Source organism: Genypterus blacodes, unplaced genomic scaffold (genome assembly GCF_046128005.1).
Source record: "Genypterus blacodes isolate CSIRO-AG114 ecotype Tasmania unplaced genomic scaffold, CSIRO-AGI_Gbla_v1 ptg000195l_1, whole genome shotgun sequence".
Classification (NCBI taxonomy): domain Eukaryota; kingdom Metazoa; phylum Chordata; class Actinopteri; order Ophidiiformes; family Ophidiidae; genus Genypterus; species Genypterus blacodes.
In genome coordinates this window covers 643,878-664,221 of record NW_027466995.1, presented here as the reverse complement: position 1 = coordinate 664,221, position 20,344 = coordinate 643,878, and the positions used below count along the sequence as shown (strand labels likewise).

The 20,344-nt window shown below is 42.1% G+C and overlaps 1 protein-coding gene and 1 non-coding gene across 2 annotated transcripts; both read right to left on the bottom strand.

Annotated features, from left to right (window-relative positions):
• Positions 1-203: 203 nt before the first annotated feature.
• Positions 204-13,883, bottom strand: vwc2 (von Willebrand factor C domain containing 2). Its single transcript, XM_076169278.1, has 4 exons — positions 13,876-13,883; positions 12,472-13,150; positions 10,934-11,063; positions 204-355 (listed from the first exon to the last, which is right to left on the bottom strand). The coding sequence occupies exons 1-4, from the start codon at positions 13,881-13,883 to the stop codon at positions 204-206; spliced, it is 969 nt and encodes a 322-aa protein (XP_076025393.1).
• On the bottom strand, positions 7,273-7,355 carry trnal-uaa (transfer RNA leucine (anticodon UAA)). Its single transcript has one exon. It is a non-coding gene; the product is annotated as a tRNA-Leu (tRNA).
• Positions 13,884-20,344: the final 6,461 nt, after the last annotated feature.

Genomic DNA, 20,344 nt, shown 5'->3' with positions numbered 1-20,344 from the left:
AAATAACTTAATACATAGATAAATAGATATTCTGTCTGTGGATTATAAATCTTCATAAAAGCTTTTTTTTCCAGTAACACAGGAGTGATTATAAATTCTGAAATGGTTGAGCGCTGCCGTCTGACCCTGATGTCCGGTAACTTGGTGAAAGGCCGAGGGTTTACATGCGGACTGGCACTGGCGTTACGTATCAAAGCCAGTCTCTAACTTCGCTGGCACTCGTTCTTACTGCAGGTGGCCTGACGCTCAATCTGCCATGTGCCTTCCTCGTATGTGCAGTAACAGATTGTACACTCATCAATCTTCACCTCTCGCCCAGCGGGAATCACAGACGTGTCAGCGTAGCAATTTGGCCCTATGGGAAGTGAGAAAAAGGAGTAGAGTTAGAGGAGATGTGAGAAAATCAAATCAGATCAATGCTGACCACAATTCTGTAATAAAATTCATTTGCACTTTGTCATCGTCACACCATATCATTGAGTCAGCGACAGGTCAGGCGGTGTTTCATTGTTCCAAATTAAAGCTGCATGTCACCACAGACTAGAGATATAATCTTTGTTAAGGTGAAATGATCTGTGTTATTAAGTTATTTCTCTGCTATCTGACCCTCCAATGTCACGGTGCAATGTGTAAAATGTATATTGTGAAAAGTGTTCAAGGGCTGAACGTGCAGTGTATTCAAGTCAGACTCTGCTCTGTGCAGCTCTGTGCTGCTCCAAGGTTCAACATCAATTTGAAATTTAAGAGACAAACACTTGTAGTTTTTGAAGCTGCACAATAGGAATCAACACACTGTCCTTGACACACAAACCTTTAAATGGATCGTTAAGAATATTCCTGCTTTTCCTTTAAGTGCATCACATCACATAACCAGCAGTTGTGCAGCACACTGATAATACGTTACTGAAGGTTCATGTTCATCCAATTTCCATATCATCTGTTCTGAAACATTTGCAATGCTTTATTGTGTAAAAACACACCAATCTGTTTCTAATCTCACTTGCTGCCACACAACCGTGCACACTGCATGAAAACATGTCATTTTACAGTGGGTGTTGTATCTCTGAAGCCCTTTTCCAAAAATCTTGTGCTGTCCAGATTGGCCAGCTGCACCACGCCTGAGCTGGCACCACCGCAAAATACAAGTGCCAGCCGAAACACTAAGGGCCCAATTCAGAGATCAGATACCCGTTGCACAAGTGGGATTCAATACCCAAATTTCCGCTTTTCCACATTGGATTCACTTAAGCACCCCTCAGGTGAATTACACGAAAGGGCAGAGTTTCCCCTAACAGAGGAGCGTCTGCAGGGGATCAGACAGGGGACTTAAGTTGTTTTTCATCGCGCCTGGTCCTCTCCAGACGGGGCTGTAGTCCTGTGAAACTGTCTGTCTGGGAAACACTTTGCCTGAAAGCCACGTTCATATGACAACTCATGCACAGAGACAACAGGGAAATTCTAAGGACAGTATTCTGAACAGCGGACTGAAAAGTTAACACACAGCTTCAGTTAATGTAATAGTTATTAAAGACAAATATATTATGAGAAATGTTATCTGGCAAATTTAGCAAAAAAATCCCTATTCCCTCTCTGTTCTCCATCACCTGTGAGCTCTCTGGCCTGTCATAGGCGTCAGTGTCCCGGGCCTTCAGCGACTTTATAAGGCACAAAGCAAAAAAGAAGACGTGGTGCATAAAAAGTGGGTTGTTATTTTGGTATTGCTGGTTTCCCATGTGATCCCATGTGAATGTGATCGGTGCCTTTGCACACATGAGACCATCAGCACACACTGAAAATGTTACTCTGTGTTAATCCCAGGTAGGGTAAAACATAGAATATACTGTATATTGCAGTGTTTACTCATTACTTTGCATTCTCAATATTCAAAATCACACTGTGGTATTTGTTGTGGGGTTTTTAATGTTTATCACATCATCCTTCCTATAAATGACAAAGATAAAATAGCACATATTGAAGATTGCAGATTGTTAGATCAATGAGCTTTTCCCATCATGCAGGTCTGGGCAAGATTAGAGGCAGGTGCTTGTTTTAAAGGGAGGGACAGGAGAAAAGTCTCAATCCTAGAGAGCTGAACAGCTGGAGATCCTGGCACCCTCAGATGCGTGGCCAGGACACAGCTGATTTGAATAATCTGGATGTGACGCCCAGAAATGGAGATAAGTGCTAATCATTTTTTACTTCAGCAGTCCAACTGATGTCACCAACTCTGAATCGGACTCCTATTCACTATCATTGAACTTCATGGGCGTGTCAAACCAATTACATGTTGATGTCAACATGTGGTGGAAGTAAAATACTCATACATGGCAGTGAAGGCAGATTTCTATTGATATGAAATAAACCCATATTCCCTATGAGATAATTTACTATAAAAGAAAACAAGGGAAATAATTGCATGTAAATAATCATGTCCTTGTTTTTAATTTGACATCTAACTAATATATAGTATCATATCATATCATATACAGTTATTGTGGATGTGTTTGATATTATAGTTTTATATTGTAGCTTCCTGCTTTTGCCCAAACTTCCACATGACATCAGTAACATTCCATCTTATTTTGCTCGTGTATGATAGTTTCATGACCTCCCATTGAACCTGAGTCAGTCTAAGACGAGAATGAACACACGGGATCAAATGCACTGCCCTTCGTTTCTCTCTGTGGAAAATAGGCTCTCACTTCTAGGTTTTCATTGATTGTTTCCCAAAATAGTGTTCTGGTGAGGGGCCTGTACGAGGCACAGAAGATATAATGAATAACCAATCATGAGGATGTAGAGTGAGGATGTGGCGTGGTCAAGTGATTCAGTCACTTTCTACATGATGAGACCAATGATGAATAATTTCAACCCTAATGATCAGTCTGTACATCTGCATGGTGTAGGTGGATAATGTGGCTTCAAACATTTTCCTGAATCACCTATAGTAGTGCATATGCTAATCAAAATGGATTTTCCGCAGGCTGTCATTACCATGCTCTTCAGCCCACTGACTGACCACTCATCGTTTATAGAGAGAACCACTTGCAGAAGATGGTCGGACAGCGCTCCTATCATCATGGGACAGGCGTGATTACACAGAACAGTTAAGGACCCGATTGACATGGGAATGAGAGATGACATTGAGAATTCCGCCTTTATTCATCAACATTTTATGTGATGCCGATCAGTCTGGATTCACATCAAGCACACATCTCCACAGCTCCACAGCTCCATACATACAGTGGCTTCAAGGTTGGAACGCAGCAGTGGCAGTGGGAATTGTGGGGGTAAAAAAAACACAAAACAAATTAAGCAGCGTTATACAGTGCTTTAATAGTTTTGAAATGAAAAGTTTTGAAGTGCGCCCCACGGGACTGAGGGTGTTCGTATTTTTCTGGGAGGAAATAGGATCTCACTAATGGATTAAGAACTGAGCCCATGAAAGTGGCCCAGAGACATCCAAGAAAATGAGCGACTCTAACCAGCAACATCAACGGCTTCTGATGGTGCTGCTTTCATTCTAAATTGCGTAAACAGAAATCTACTTGCCAAATCCATAATACAGAACATAAATGCCCTCATTGTATTGCACACAAATTCCACTCGGTGCCTCTAAGTGTGATGAGAAGGCTTTTGTTTTGTGGAAAGTGTCTCTGTCCTCAACAAACGGCAGGAGGAAAAACTCCTCATAAATCATCCATTATCTCTCCAGCTACATGGCAAAATATAAACACTGCAGGAATTGCTTCCACCATCAGGTGTAGCATAACAATGGCCGTTTCCCTTAGACTAACAAGGTCTTGAGCCACTGTTGTATAATTAAGATACTGATAAATGGGGAGTTCTTCGCCTGCTGCCTCAACATTTCATTGAACGGCAGAACCCAGAAGGAGCACACTGGCACATCAATCAATGTGAACAGTTTGCCTAGGCCTGTCAAAATGTCAGCTCCAACACATTTATAAGTCTTCAGATGAACACGCACACACCCTATCTGAATAACAACTCATCCTGTGGCCCAGGCTGCTGTCGCTACTGATTCATCATCATTAGCAGCATTTAGAACACACATTCTGCAATAAAAAGACCCATATGTTGAGGATATGCTATGAGAGCAAAATGTGTAAATAATCATGCACTTTGCAAAATAAATCAGACAGCTTCCTCCTGGAGCTGGGATTACACCAAAGCCTGTCATTCACAGCTGCATCACACTTATCTCTGTTAATTAATGCATGAATGCAGCACCACAGTGCTTACTTATGACTGTCACTCTATTATTCTGCAGTTCATATCACACCCACCTTTTTGTCGCTGCTTCATTAATACAACATATCCTCGCCTCTCCATCATTCTCTGCTCCTCTCTCCCTCTCCTTCATTATCTCTCCCTCCCGCTCTCCCTCTTTTTATAGGCACATCCGGCTCTACAAGAGCTTTTCACCAAAACCCTGAGAGGCAGAGACAAATGGGCTGTGCATGTGCATGAACAGTTGGACCCAAACTGTCTCTCGAGTGTATAAGAACTTGGCATGGGCAGTGTGTGAAAAAGATAGCCATTAGCACCTGTGGCTTTTGGCTCAGTAGCAGCACCAGATAATGGACAGGGAAACGAGGACATATCCTGATTATTGCACTCCCTAATTTGGAAATGTTCGAAACCCAGAGAGCTCCATTATAAGTTAATGGAAACAGAAGAATAGCAGAAATCACTCATCTTAATGCACTTCTTTAGTACATTTGCATTATAAATGCCGAAAAAATGACCTTGCTTTGTGAAGATAGGAGGTGGGAGGACTTTTTGGGGGGGAGGGGTGAATAGTGGTGCGATGATTTTCCAACCATATGAATAATTTCTTTGTCATATTGCATGAAACAAGTTTAGACTTTTAAATATGATGTGATTCGCATTAAAGCTGAAGAGAGAGGGTATTTAGGGAGGTGCCGCCACATGTGGGTATTTGTTTACATACGTTGCATCCAGCCGCTGTGCAGCCACTGCTAATCATTTGGCCAAACAGCCTGGCTGCACTGTCATAACCAATGTCCTTCATGGGGGACAGAGCTGCAGAACCGTCAGCACAACACAGCACAGCCCAGGTGACACGTCACTGCGCAGTGCTTTGGTGTCATTTTCTAATCGGTGTTTCATTATTGGGAAGTCCAATTAAATTATATTTTAAATTGTAAAAAATAAGGGAAAGAAAATAAGCGATAACAGAGCGAGAGCTACAAAAGGCTCATCTTCACTGTGCCCCCCCTAATGATTGAGACTAACCATTAGCTTTCATAATTGTGAGCTCTGAAGGTCCAGCAATGGAAAATGGCCTGAGGATAATTATAGAGCTGTGATGAAACCCATTGGAGTAAATGTACAAAGCATCATGCTAACCATTTACTATCACACATGATTCAGTCAAATGTCTTATTTTCCTTCTTTTTCTTAATCTAGAATTTGTCATTACTTTTTGTTTCATTTTCAAATAGAGGGTCTGTCAGGGAAGGAAAACGTTGAATGTTGCATCTTATCAGGATGAGATGAAAGCTGCTTCTAAAGGACAAATGACTCAATTTCCAATTTTTTTTCTTTTTGAAGTATTTTATAATAAAACATCCTTTAATGTGGTCTCTATCACACCTCTTTTTAATTTAAATGCATCCTATTCCTCTAGGCAACCGGGCTTCCATGTCTTGTGTTGCTCTATTTGAAGTCAGTTTGGCTCCCATTCAGACTGTTTATCACATCCAGCCCAGATTAGTGTTGACCCTAATGTCTGAGTCTTGAAGAGCACCACTTGTTTCCTCATGCGTTGCCAAGGCAATACCCTGCAAGAGCAAAGGACAAGAGGGAGGGGGTCACTGCCGAGGTGCTGAGAAGAGAGGCTTCTCCTGCATCGATCTTTTTTCTCTCCAAGCATTCTCGCACGCCAGCGCTGACAGAGAGAACTTATAGTTATCTAAAATATAGGCTTCCATATTTTGACATCAATATTATTAAACTGGATGCTTTCTCAAAGAGACAAAAATAACATGTCAGAATGCTGACAGCACTGAGAGCACAATCAAGTATAGAAAACGTGTTTTTCTTGTCTGACTTGTATTGACTGGGCTTTCTTTGCATGAATCAATATTGTTTAATTAAACTTTATAGCGGGGAGCCAACAGCAGTAACAAACTTTAGAGGGTAAGAAACCATTTAATTGCAATGTGTTCTAGTGCTTTAAGATAATGAGTAAAAAATGATGAGAAACCTGCCTCCTTTCACAGCTGGTCTTTGATATTCATGACCAACTGTCTGGGGTGGATGTTAGCGATACCTCTCACTTTCATCTTTCTCCCCTGGCTCTTCCCCAAGTGTCTCCTCACATACAGACCGAATAATACATCTGACACGGGGCGCACTGCCATGAGCATTGATTTTGCATGTCTGAAAAGGCCAAGATAATGTCGGGGTATAATTGAGGAACTTATCAAACATTCAAATGTTTCATATACAGGCTGAGAAAACTAATAACCTGACTTAGATCTAACCTGTGTGTCCATTTAGTCCCTATTCTAGAACGGTACCACTGATGAGTTGATTATTTTTAACAAATGAAAATTCGTCAGTTTGCTGCTATGCATCACTCGTTTACCAAACTTCAACACACACTTCTCCTTCTCTCTGCAGACTGAAGGAAGCATGTCGCCGGCACTGAAGTGGGGACGACTCAGACCTGGATGCAGCGGTTGAGGCGATACTTCCCTTGCTGTTTAGCAAAGGAGAACAATGAATACAACATTGATGAGCTCTTGAGTCGGACCCAAAGAGCAGGTGAGCTTTCTCTCCCTTCTAAGCTCTCTCTCCCTTTCTCTTGCTCTTATAATTTACGAGGCTAAACAGGACAACATGAGCATAATTATAAGATAATTTCATTGGTTCAATAAACACTGGAAGAGATGTTATAATCCATTGTGCAAGCAGATACTTGAACCAGAAGGTCTGCACTTTAGGGTTATCAAGAGTCCCCCATTTTCTCCAGCTTATTTGTCATAAGTAAATGGACGATACTTATATAGCAAAACATGTAGCTCGCATTCACCCATTCATGTACTGATGGGAGACACCAAGCTGCAGTTTGCAGAGTTCAGTGTCTTGCTCAACAACACTTTGAGAGGCTCCTTAGGAGGAGCACAGCATCAAACGAGCAACGTACCGATCCCTCGACGGCCGGTCTACCTTACAGAGCCACATAAAATGTCCACTATTAAATAGTTGATCAGCAAGATATACCAGGAGTGGGGTTCGAACCCACGTGGACATCTGTCCATTGGAACTTAAGTCCAACGCCTTAACCACTCGGCCATCCTGGTTGCTGGTTACCAATTGATACCAAGTTTGAAATGATACTTAGGTAGATACAATAGAGTCCATATCGTTATTGTGGATAAATACAAGATAGACAAACGGATAGACATATCTGTGATGTGCAACATATTTGCAGGTTAAGATTGTACAGTATAGAAAGTCTGAATATTAAAAATAAATACAGTGTTACACATCTGGATGACTATTGAGTCTTTCCCCATTAATGAGAGGAGAGGCTGGTCTTTGATGTGACACCTCAGGTGTATCACACTTCCTATGAGATCTCAACATCTGTTTACGCTTCAAGCAGCATCTGTAGACCCGAAAAAAAAAGGAAAAAGCACAACTCCCCTGTAGGAACTCAGTGACGACCTCCAACTTTATTTTCAATCATCAGTATTTCATCATGGAGCTCGAGCTGCTGCACAGTGTAATACAGAGCACTGTGTGATCAACAGCGGTGTGATGGGATTTGACAATCACTGATCCTTATCATTTAAATTGCAGCCTCTTCACTCGTTGGCAGAGGGGCATCATGAATAACAGACAAAGTGAAATCCAATGTGTACTTCTGTTTAATTTTTTGATATTGATAAACCCGGAAGGACGATCCGTTACGCCAATTGCAGGGAATGGCCCTTTTATTGGTGATTACTTGTGCTTAATGTTTCCTCTAATCATTTAATAAGACATTAATCTCCGCCGTCCATATTGCGATGTGCATTTCATTCATCCCCGATGGAGACATGCAGCTGTTACAGAAGTGCACAGATAAAACTTGCACGTACGTTTGCATGGACGCAGGACTGAATAATATTCTGCGTGGGATATGCACAATGCTTAAAATAACCATAAGGGCAGTAATGTCAACTTCTGTCAAGTGTCATCAGGTGGAGCATCAGGTTAGGGCAGGGTTACTTTAGAAATGTCTTGCAGTAAAGTTACTTATTAGGAAGGAAAAGGAGAATAATATGCCTATAGACAATAGAACATGTGGGATAATGTAAAATGTTTCAACAATAAACAGACTGCACACTGTGAGTAATTGCTGCTGTTTATCCACACACGAAATGTCAAAATAAAGGTCAAAGAACAAGTACAATACAAATTATAAATCTAATTGCATCTAAATTTGGCTAATTGTAGTTGGATTCTTATTTTAAAACCCTCATGTTGTCCTCTGTAGGATATCGTATCTGCTTGAAGGTATACAAGTGAGTATTTGAGCAACACAGCAGATGTAGACGAGGAGCACAGAAACAAATATGTGAGGCCTAAATGATTGACACATCCCTAAATCTAAATCTATTTCATTTAAAGTTACATTAAATGATTGTTAGAAATACCTCAAACTACTGGCATTTCAACACTGTGCCACTGCACCACTGTGGTTTCAGTGGGAAATTAAAGCAAGCCACTTCCCTATCGATCGGAAACACTTTTAAATCTAAATCTAACGTTGGTGCTGCGTGGATTAATCAGTACAAGCCACCTTTTCGCATTACACGGCCCCTTGATTAAATGCTGATAAAACAAATATTGATCACTGTAGGTTTAAAATATATATACAGTATTTTGCATAAAAGTATCACCCAGTGCGGCTTTAAAAGCACTGTAGCCTGAATACAACACAAATGAGGCATAAATGTTGCCGAAGGCTATTTCAGCACCTTTCTAAGTACCGGTGTGCACCTGTAGATGACTGAAAATGAGATAAAAGCCTGAATATGGATGCAAACTGACATGACGGTAGTTGTTCGCTGTAGGTGGAGCCAATTAAATTTGAGCAAAGTCCATGTGGTATGAGTAAAGGGTAACAACAAAACCAGGTTAACCACAAGCATCCAGTGGTCTCAATTAACCCATGTCTGACCAGGTAACACAGTATCTTGCACACAGTCTGCGCTATTTATAGTACAAGTGTATAGTAATGTGTGGTAATCTTATGGTAATCAAGGCTGATGCCATCTTAAAACCACAAATCCTTACCGCCCCAACAAGCACATGGATTTGTTGCAAATTTCTGAATGCACAGGCTCAGCCCCGTCTCCGTCTGACACCATCTCTGCTTGTGCACAGCCACGTCTACACATGCTCTATCTGCATCTGTCTCGCAGATTGATATGCCTGTGAATGCAACGCGGAAATCCACTGGGCATTTTTGCGAGGGGGGAAATAATGGAGCCGTGCCCAAAGCCTGCACAAAGCACTCTGGGCGTGATCAATATGTGCATAATAAAATGTGGGTGAACAGCAAAAATGGGAACAAAGAACTGCATGTGTCTCCCAAGAAGACAGCAAGCAAATATTAATAGAGTGGGCAACACCTAATGACTACTAATGTTTTGGACTAATTATCAGTACACAGGTTGTCAAAGAGGCTTTCAGTCTCTGTGGGATACCTTGGATTGATTGCTAGTTGGAATCATTCATTAGATGCCCATGCTTACACAGTATCTACATGTGTTTGAGGCCTTCTAAAACATTCCCCCAATTACATTATATGAATATCGTTGCATGGCCATGTGATCTCAGGATTACAGCATAAGTCACTGTGAGTGACGTTAGGGATATGGAAGTCGTGCACTGCATGTGTTGCAGCTACTTGTTGAGTATTTGTTTGTTGGTTTGCCTCCTCCTTTTTGTTTATCCTCTATTTCTTGTTTGCATGATTTTTCTTAGATTAAATCTGGGAGTTGATGTCATTTCAGCTGCATATCTCAAATTTTCTGGTGTAGATAAATAAATTCTACAGCTTCACTGTCAACAAGCAGCTTGCAGCAACCCGCTTGAATGTTTGCTATAAAATAATACACTGACTCAGTTGAATTGGCTTATATAGACATTGCGTTTTTATGTGGAGAGTATATCTTGTCTATGTCGGAGGCATTTCTCTTGCTTATAGCAGACAGCCTGCACCACTTTAAGATTCCCACTCAGATATATATCGCAAGTCATCATTCTTTTTGCTGAAGGAAGCAATGTTGCTGACGTTGCCGTGCTGCATTAGAGTCACACAGAGAAAACAAGGGGACATAATCTAGGACATGCTGTCTGATATCATTGGAAACAACTCCAGATAATCGACTGTGACCCACAGAATTGCTTCTCAGATTGGGCAATATTCTCAAACCAATTGGATTTTGAACAGAACCCCTAAAAGCACATAATGCGCGATTAGATACAAACATGGCAGCATGGCAGACAGCAGTGACAGATTTGGAACTTCTGCAGCAGACGCCATCAGATGGGCAGAGTAATGTGATGATAAAATCACTCAAACATTTTCCCACAAACTCTGAGCGGAATCACTACATGTTGGGCAAGCGGCAGTGCAGGATCCTGTCAGTGCGCTGAGTGATGCACTACACTGCAATTGACAACTCCACAAGTCCAATTGAAGTACCCTTGAGCCAAACATTTCACAGTACTGCAGCCCGGTTGAGCTTCTCACCAGCGACTATTCTCTGTGTGAATGTTTATACGATGTGTGTGTGTATGAAACAGAATGCTACCCCGAAAGAACTGCGGCTGTCTTTAAACTTTAATAGCAAAAAAGTTGGAAGAAGTTGTCGCCACTCACCGCTCTTGCAGATGGGACAGCACTGGTCAGGCTCGTACTCGGGGTCCACACACTCCGTCTGTGGGCAGGCTGCCACCGAGCACAAAACCTCCCCACTTGGCTCACATCGGCATTTCTCACACGGAGACACCTGGAGGGCGGGGAAGAAATTTTAATTAGCGCAACCAAGCTTTCTTATCCTCTTAATGAACTTCTCCCTATCTTTGTCTCAGGTTCTTTGTTTCTCTAAATCTCTGGCTATCGTTGCTTGTGTCACACACACTCACACAGCCACACACTCAAGCTTATGCGCCCACAAAAGTCACTGTCTGCATGGCCAGTTTAAGACATATGCAATATGAGAACGACACTCTCGGGAAGTCTTATCTTTTTAAACTTTATTGGCAATGGTTGTTTCATTTAAGGGAAGCTGAGACAAGAATTGAATTTCATCAAAACAATCAGGGGATATGAAAGGATCAATAAAAATGGTACAAAAGTAAGTTGCTTCCAATTTTCCTGCTGGATGAACGGCCTGTGAAATGGCTCATATATCAAATTATGTCTGAGTAGAGCAAATGTGGAACAAAAGCTTGACGCTCTGAATAACATCCTAACTACCTTTGCAGTAAATGGCTCATTTAGAAGCTGCTTGTGTAAAGCAGTGCACCTTCAGTCTTGGCAAAATGGCAGGAAGGTTGATTCTAACTGCACTGCTGCAGATTGCAGGAACTTGTGACTCGGTGTGGCACTCTGCTGTGAAAAATGGAGTGAGGCAGCACTTACTATAATGTCCCAGAACTTAGCAATCAAGCAAAAAAACCTGCCTATTGGTTGGTTTGAAAGCCCCACCACCACACGGCACAAAGGATGACGTCCATTTCCGCATGTAAAAGCGAGGCTTTTTGTAGATTTCCCTCAGGAATTTCAGAAACCTGACAAAGAGCTGCCGGCAACACTGAGACTTGGAAGCACTAGATCCTATATTAGCTGTGACCCCCTGCTGTGAGACTCAAAGACAGAAAGAGAAGCATTAGGCTCCGATAAAAGTAATGCCACCAAAAAAAAGATGTTAACATCAAGACAGTGTTGCAATCTGTAGCTGATCCTTTCAAAGAACTGTCAGAAGATAAAAGAAACTCCCCCTCTCTGCATGTCTGTCTGTCTGTTTCTCTCTCTCTCTCTCTCTCTCTCTCTCTGTCTGTCCGTCTCTCTGTCTGACTCCTCACAAACACACACTCGATGCACTATAGAGCTGTAAGATTCTTTTGCCACTTACTCTACCAAATTAAATACCAACACAATGAATTTTGAAACACTGCAGCTGCAGCTGTGTTGCAAAAATAAAACAGCCTGTGGTAATATTCAAGTGTTGTGTGGGAAAAGTCAAGTGCTGACCTTTGTCTTTATAAATCTGCCTGCTAGCTTGCTGTGAGGAAGGTAACTACTTTCTGTGCAGAGCCTCTGATGAATTCCATTCAGGGGTGAGGGCTGTTCCATCAGCAGCCCTTTCAGGTGTGAGCGTGTCAGAGATGAGTGAATGCACTTAATTGGCTTACCTTAAACTCTTCTAACGAGGAGTAGATCTTGTCTCGAAACTCGCAGTAGTTCTTTTTCTCCTTGCACTGCGGGCAGCATTGGCTAGTGTCCACCTTAATGCAGCGAGGATGGACCCTGGGACACTCTGGCTTGGTGCAGAGGGGACCTTCATCCGTGCAGAGGCAAGGGCACGTGGACGGTCCAGGGGTGAACTGTTCGCCGATGGCAAAAACAAAGCCGCTCTCATCCATGCAACCTTTGCCCCTGTAATCAGGGTAGGCGTACTCGTCGATGGCCTCCAGGGAGAGGGTGACGTCAGTGGTGGGACCCTCGTCGATTTGTTTGAGGGTGTCTTGTTCATTCAACAGCTCCTGGGAGATACCGCCATTAGATCCTCCTATCTGAGAGCCGAGGTTCGGTCGAGCCCGGTTTGTGGCAGTTCTGTTAGGGCCCGGCATAATCAGGGCGTTCAGTTCACCGCCGCCATAACCGAGCAGGTCTTTGGGGACTTGTTTGTCCTGATGTTTGTCCTCCCTGGACTGGGTCAACACCCTCTCCAGACGGCCTCTGCTCGCCGGTAAGTTCGCTATAGGATTACACTGAGCACCACTCATCAGGAAGCCAAGAACAAAGAGAACTTGCGCTGTCATGGCAACGCAGTGTAGTATCTCTCCCCTCCACCAGCGAGGTGGGAAACACCTTGCCTCACATAACACACTTCACATCTCAGGTGTGAGCCAGTCCATCTGGAAAGAGAAAATTAAACTGGGGTTACGCGCTCTGTGTCTTGTCTTTTTTCCCCCCAGATTGTCTCACTTAGCCTGCAGAATGCTGCGAGATATTTGGATGAGATGAGAGCAGTTCTATCATGTCAAGCAAACACCCCGCAGAGTGTGATGCAAGCCTGTGGGATCAGTGAATTGGATGGGCAGGATGGGGAGCATTCATGGGGCCGTGTCAGTAAATCAATACAGTCTCAAACTGTAACACTTCCCTGCATCAATTGGTTCCAGCAGTGACAGAGTGAAAAGAAAATAGCCAAAAAAGGACCCGAATGTAACACTCTTAAGCTCTGGCCCCTGTTACAGAACAAAGAACCCGGATCAATGGCAGCTTTTTTTAAATGAATCACAGCGAGCAATTGATTTGAAAATAGAACATAATTCCACTCCGGAGCCATGAATTCACTATAGCTGAAAGAAGCAGCCCCTATCAATTTCGATATGAGGACGGATCTGCTCCAAAGAATGGAGTGGCAGGAGAAACGTATCCTTGAAACCTCAAATGATCTTCTGAATAGTTCTGCTTTGAAAGTAATCGCACAAAACTTTCTTTCCATGCAGGCAGAGTGGACGAATCACATTGTGGCTCATTTATGTTGAGCCATAATAAATGTTTTTGTTTGTGTCTTCCTCTTGACTTACGGCAGCATCTTGGCATTCAAATATCTGCTGTGATGCTTTGCTGTCCGGGTCTTACTTGCATTCATTTCCTGTTTGGTGTGTATGTTGAGCCCCATTTAGCAAAGCTGCACGATGATGACATTTATAGAAAGAAAGCGGAGATTACCCAATATTGACCAATTGAACAATTGCCTGCCTGGATTGCTTAAGAATAGTTCAGGCTATTGATTAAAGTGTCCATCTCAGTGAACACAGCTCATTTACAACAGGCTGAGTCCTAAACAGAAAAAATAACTTGAAACCAGGAGTAATCACATTAATTCTGACCAACTCACTCACAACAAAGTGAATGCCTCCCCGTATGTTTTGAAATTCATGAATTCTGATTTCATTCGGAGGGGAAGAAGGCTGAAATTGTCTGCTGGCACACCAGCGGTGTTTGAGCGTCATTTGAGCTGAATTGCCATGTTGAGGCGGAATCCTTGGAGCTGCTGTGCAACTGAGAGGAAGCAGAATGAGGTGCATACCGATAATGCTGCAGCTGAGAGAGAGAGAAAGAGAGAGAGAGAGAGAGAGAGAGAGAGAGAGAGAGAGAGAGAGAGAGAGAGAGAGAGAGAGAGGGAGGATGAGCCAAAGCCTCATTAGTAAAAGGACCTCATTTGGCTTTTCGCAGCTTCACCTCTCCACCTTAACAGCTGTTAGGAGCTGTCTCGGCTTTAATGCTGCTGTTCTCTCCTGCAGGAGCAAACACAGCGTGGCCCTCAGGCTGCACTTGTCAGCTGGCTACAAACTACACAACACAACATCACTTTAATATTAGCCTTAAAAATGTACCATTCTAACCCGCAAACACATTTCTAACACCTTTTGTAGCTTGCCTGGATTTGTTTTTCCCCTGCTAATTTGTTTAATAAAACCATCACACCCCCATACGATCTTGCATTTTAATACAAATAAGGCTTTGCGTAAATAAGCCAGGTACAAGTAACAGGATCACATCCACTGCACCAGGTTCTGATTCCCATTATCACTGACGTGTTACAAACCTGTTTAATTCTTAACCACATATAAGAATATGCACGTGATGTGACTGAATACAGATACTTTATTTGCATATGAAATGCAAATGTACTTGAAGAAATGTTAATATGATTCAACTTGGAATGGCAATATTCAGTCTTAATTGTACAAACAAGTCAAAAAACGCGAAAGTAAAGTTGCAGTTAGACTCTTTTAATGCTGTTAACTCCTTACAACGACTGGTTATTGTAAGGTTGGTTTGTTAAATCTAAAAAATACCTTTTTAAGAATACCCATAATGCACTGCAAAGAGCGAGCCGATTAAGACAGACACCAGTCCCCTCCCCCCGGCTGACTCAAGCTTACGTATACGCTCCCATTATTTGGAAGCTGATTGACACGTATTTGCTTTCTGCTAAGGCATCCTGAATATTTATGGTGTCTTCCAGGTTTATAGCAAAGGGCAACTCTCCTATAGGCTAAACATACAGTATATAATTGCATATCAGACATTTAGTGAAAGGTCATGGGTTTATCTTTCCCACACAGCCCTGCAGAGAATTCAACTGTCTTTTCTTTTCTTCGTTTATTGCTTCACTGCTTTGTCTTCAGCACTTACACAGATATGTTGGGTGGATGCACGCAAGATAAGACATCAAGATGCAACACAATATCTGTACGTTTCTTCGTCATTCACTAGCGCGACAAAGGCTTGTGGACAGCAGCACAGCAGTCCGGCTCATTGTGACTGCAGGGGCTCTCCGACGCTTGATTTTGAACACAACAACTACTTCCAGTGGCCTCTGATAGTTCCTTTCAATCAACAGTAAAGTTTCTATAAGCCCTACACGCCTTCGCACTTGTGATTGTTTTGAATACAATCTGCAGAGCCAAATCAGCTCTGTAAGTGGAAAAGCAACTCTCCAATTAACGCCTGCCCGGTTCCAAATATCTCTTGAATAGAAACTCTTTTAACACTGGAAAATTGGCTCTGTATTTTTAACTTGAAGCACACTCTACTTTAACTGTACACAGCCGAGTGGCCACATGATTTTCAGATCAGTTTTGCCCACTGACATGAACATTTGTGTTGTCAAGTGAGGATTGTGCCGTTGGACCTTCAGGACTTTGAGTTTGGAGACTATAAATCCAATATGTTACCGTATAGGACACATTTTTATTCCCTGTGTTCCCTTGGAGGATGAATAACATCAACACTGACACTTCAGGAAGCATGTAGCACAGCCAGATAAATTAAAATGTCTGGCCACATGACAAATCTCATCTTGGCTCCTAATTCCACCCCTATGTTGAAGGATTCATGCTTTAAGGTGTCCAGCTCTCTTTGTTTACCCACGCAGTGTGAAGAGGTAAACAACATATTTCACTTTTCAAGATAGATCTATTCTACTGTAAATCTGGACTTTCTTGCCCCGAGGCAAGAGGAGTGAACATTCTGCTGCAAAAGTAATGATTTTTGGCTCAGATTTTCAACACAATGAAACGCTACAAAAAAGAAAGGAAACATTAGTGGCCTTGTGGTCTGCAAAAAAGTGTTTTAATCCAGTTTACAGAAATGCCTTTGTGTTGACTTGCTTCTAATTATGACTTTTTATCGCCTCTCTTTGGGCTGTTGTCACTGATTTCCTCTCTCCGAATATTCTGAGTATCATAGTCGATGAAGTTATGTCTATCCAAGCTGAATTGTGTCTGTGGCAAACCTTAAGTCAATGATCCTTTTTATTGTTTTTGTTGTTGAATGGTGGCAGAACGCAGCTGTTGGTCAAATAAGAACCCACCCACCCATGGTTCTGTGTGAAGAAAAGTGTTTCATATTTACTCAGCAGATAATAAAAGGACATTGTGCAGTGCAGGTTATTTATGAGCACAGTGCTACATATATACAGTATATATATATATGTGTGTGTGTGTGTGTGTGTGTGTGCTGTATGCAGTACTTATCTAAATTCATGCTTCTAACAAATCCAAAAGCGCCACTTGTGTTTACCATACTACTGACCTGTAACATAAAAATGTCTTTACGAGCTCATATTGATTGCTGATCGCCACAAAAAAACAAACATGCAAGCAGAACCTCTGAGCACTGATCTACAATATACATAAAGTGGAAAACAAGCCAGACCACCCAGGAGTAAATAGCTTAAATGGCATTCCTAAAACATCTCTGCCCGTGCCATTAAAGTTTAATGATGGAGCTGCAGAACTCTTTAAATTAACTCACTTTCATTTTGTAATGCTCTTGCTACTGAGTCAGAGGCCTCTGATGAGCTCGTGAAGCAGAAGGTGAAAGTTGTCAGTTCAAAGCTCAGACCCGACTGGCAGAACCGCAGCAACAGCGGAGCTCAGAACAGCAGAGGAAAGCGATCACTGTGAAATACAAATTTACATCAATAGACCCATAATGCTATACCACTGAACAAAATAACCTGTGGTGACCCATGTGTCAACTAGAGTTATAAACACTGATGTATTGGCCCTACAAAAGCTTTCTATTAAATGTCACACGCCATTATACTCTAATTGTTGAATTATTGGTATTGGTTGCAAACCTTTATACAGCAGAGCGAAGCACATGGCACCGCATATCCTCCGAGCTGCTTTGGGAGACATTCATACTGTATGTGGACATAAGTCAGATACTTATTGGACATTTTCCAATGCAACTATCAAGTAAACACAGAGTAGAATATCCTTGGAAGAAGGTTCTTGGCTCCAATCCCGTGGCGGCCCTGGTGCTTTCTGTGTGGACTTGGCATCTCCCTGTTTGTGTGTGTGTGGGTGGGTTTCCTCTGGATACTATCAAAATTGTGTCTAAGGTAATGACCCTGCCATTGCCTTTGATCAAGGCACTACAGGCTACAGACATGTACATGGTCCTTGGGCACTGCACTGTGCTGTGGCTGTCCTCTCCTGTTAAATGCAGGAATTAATAACATGTACCTTAACCTCTATCTTGTATGTAATCGTTGTAATCGAGCAGGCATCATTGCTGAACATGCTCAAACTACAACAAGTTCTACGTCTTCTTTTACTAAAATGAATTTGTTGCACACCTTAAAAGAAAGCAATCGCTTGCCTAATTAGTTCTGTCACACTTGCCTCCTTTGCAGCATTTTGTTTACCTTGCTCTTCCAGACTCAAACCCTGTTTGTGCGTGTGGGTTGATTCAGGTCTAAATCATGCAGACAGCTATTACCAATGGGTGGCTTCAAAACAAAGATGTAAAGAGGCCATCAAAAATAATCACATAAAGGCAAGAATCATTGAGCATCAAGACATCTAGGTGTAAATGCAGCTGAAGAGACCTTTGATGGTCTAAATGCTGCCTGGGGAGCATTTAGACCCTGACAAGAATCACATTTTGGGACAAAAGGGGAATAATAGAATAGTTTTAGCTGGAAAGAGGTCAGATTCAAAAGGACGGTTGCACCAAATATGGCTTTGAAGCTTTTTCAGTGTATAGACATCACTACTGGTACCAGCCACTGTCAAGAAAAGATGAACTGCTCTGCTCCTCAGCTGTGGATCTATATGCTGAAACCTACTTTGGCGTTAGAGCCAGTCTACATTTTAATTTACTGCATACGCTGAGAACTGAGTGTCACACAGTATATAAACGCTTCCTTGGAATAACAAGCGTGCAGCAGTGGAAAATTACAATTTTCCTCTCTGCATGGGTGATTTCACAATAATAAAGTTGCATTGTGTTATTGCCTGACACCAGAAATCATGTATTCCACAGCCCCGCACACCAATGTAAGGTTGCTTAGGACTGACAATAGGTTTAACTGTGACAGTGGTTTCCTGCTCTAGAAAGACTGAACTCAATATTACACTCAATGTCTGGCAGGAGGAGCACATTCAGTCATTATCACCGATGAACACGGAACTCCCTCTGTCAAAGGCCAGATTTCTGTTTACACCTCAGAATATTGAACATAGCCTATTTGACCACTGAGGCGCGGCAAACAAAGATTAATCAAGCTGCGATCCAAGCTCCCTGCCTTCAGGTTCACTGATGCTCACCGTTGTATTGATTTATCAGTCATAAATTATTGTTGTTTTCATTACTCTGAATTACAACTTCAACTCGAAGAGAAATTTAAGAACTACCATTTCTAACAAGGTCTTATTATTTATAAAGATTGGCTTGGCGAGGGTTCACTATAAGACAAAGGATGGCAGTTAAGGTTAACCTGCCTCCCCCTTTCTCCTGTGTCACTCAAAGGTTTCTTCCAGGGTGGTTGATAGCTATTTCACTCGCACAATACTGCTATAAATAGGTACAAATGTACTGAAGCACAGCTCTCATTTCCAAGAATCTTTCCTCACATGGGCAAAAAAAGATGTTTTGTCTCTTTGTTTTTTATCCAATTCCAATTTATGGTCCAATTTTCAGCACGCAAATGGAAAATGTGGGAAATGATTCAGATCAGTGATGAAGCGATAATGCAACCGTGAAGCATCCCTCCAGTTTTCCTGTCTGTGGGGTTTGCTCAGAATGTATGCCGCGTACATGAGCATCATCGCCAACTCAAGCCGTTCACAAACATCATTTCTGTGACGTCTAAAAGGATAAAACTCTGTGTGAAGTCACTGGATGTCATTGAGAGGGAAGCCACTGAATCTCTGGGCTAGAATTAATACAAACTGAAAATATGCCCTTACCACTGTGTGCACTTCAATTATTGCATACAATAGATAGCTTCAACATCCTCAAAATACCATGAGCTGCACATGGGGAATGCAACAATTTACTCTGAGCTCTGTTTCAATTTATGACACGGCAGATCATGAGAGATGAGATGCGTTGAGACAGGAGTGACTAGTGGGCTTGGATCTGACAGGGTAAGGGAAAGTATTGAATTAATGATGTCACGCTCGAAATGTATCGCTTTTTTATCCAGGCAAACTGTGTGAAATGATAAAATCCAATTACAGCAATAAAGGACGGTAAAGCACAATCCAGGAAGCCATCTGCCAGGGAGTATAGATTGCTGTGGGGGTATCTAATTGCATTTGTCCTTTAACTGTAAGTTTTACAGATGTGAATCAAAAGAAAGTTGCCTCAAACAAAAATGCAAATCCAAACAGCCCCTGCATCCCTGTCTTGAATCTTGAACAGGAAGTGCACGAAAAAAGGCAACAATTTGCTGGAACACAAAGCCCAGCCAGGCAAACATCAGGACAGCAGCAGGAAATATAAGGCCCTGTGTGTAAATCAGTTTGATTCGGGATATTGCTCATTACATAAATGGATGTAGCAAGAAGAAGAATGAGAGAAAGCAGATTGATGATGCTGATGGACCAGTAGCCATTCTGACTCAGCTCGAGCCTATAAGCAAAAACTCTTCTCATTTATACCCAGAATAACCACCAGTGGAAAACAAAAATCATACACCGCACTCTCAGATAAGGAAAACAACACATTCTTGCTTTTCGCCTTAGA

Coding starts and splice junctions, on each gene's coding strand:
- vwc2 (XM_076169278.1), bottom strand. Junction 11,064..12,471: donor CCTCGTTAGAAGAGTTTAAG/GTAAGCCAATTA, acceptor CCCGCCCTCCAG/GTGTCTCCGTGTGAGAAATG. Junction 356..10,933: donor CTGTCCCATCTGCAAGAGCG/GTGAGTGGCGAC, acceptor CACTTCCCATAG/GGCCAAATTGCTACGCTGAC.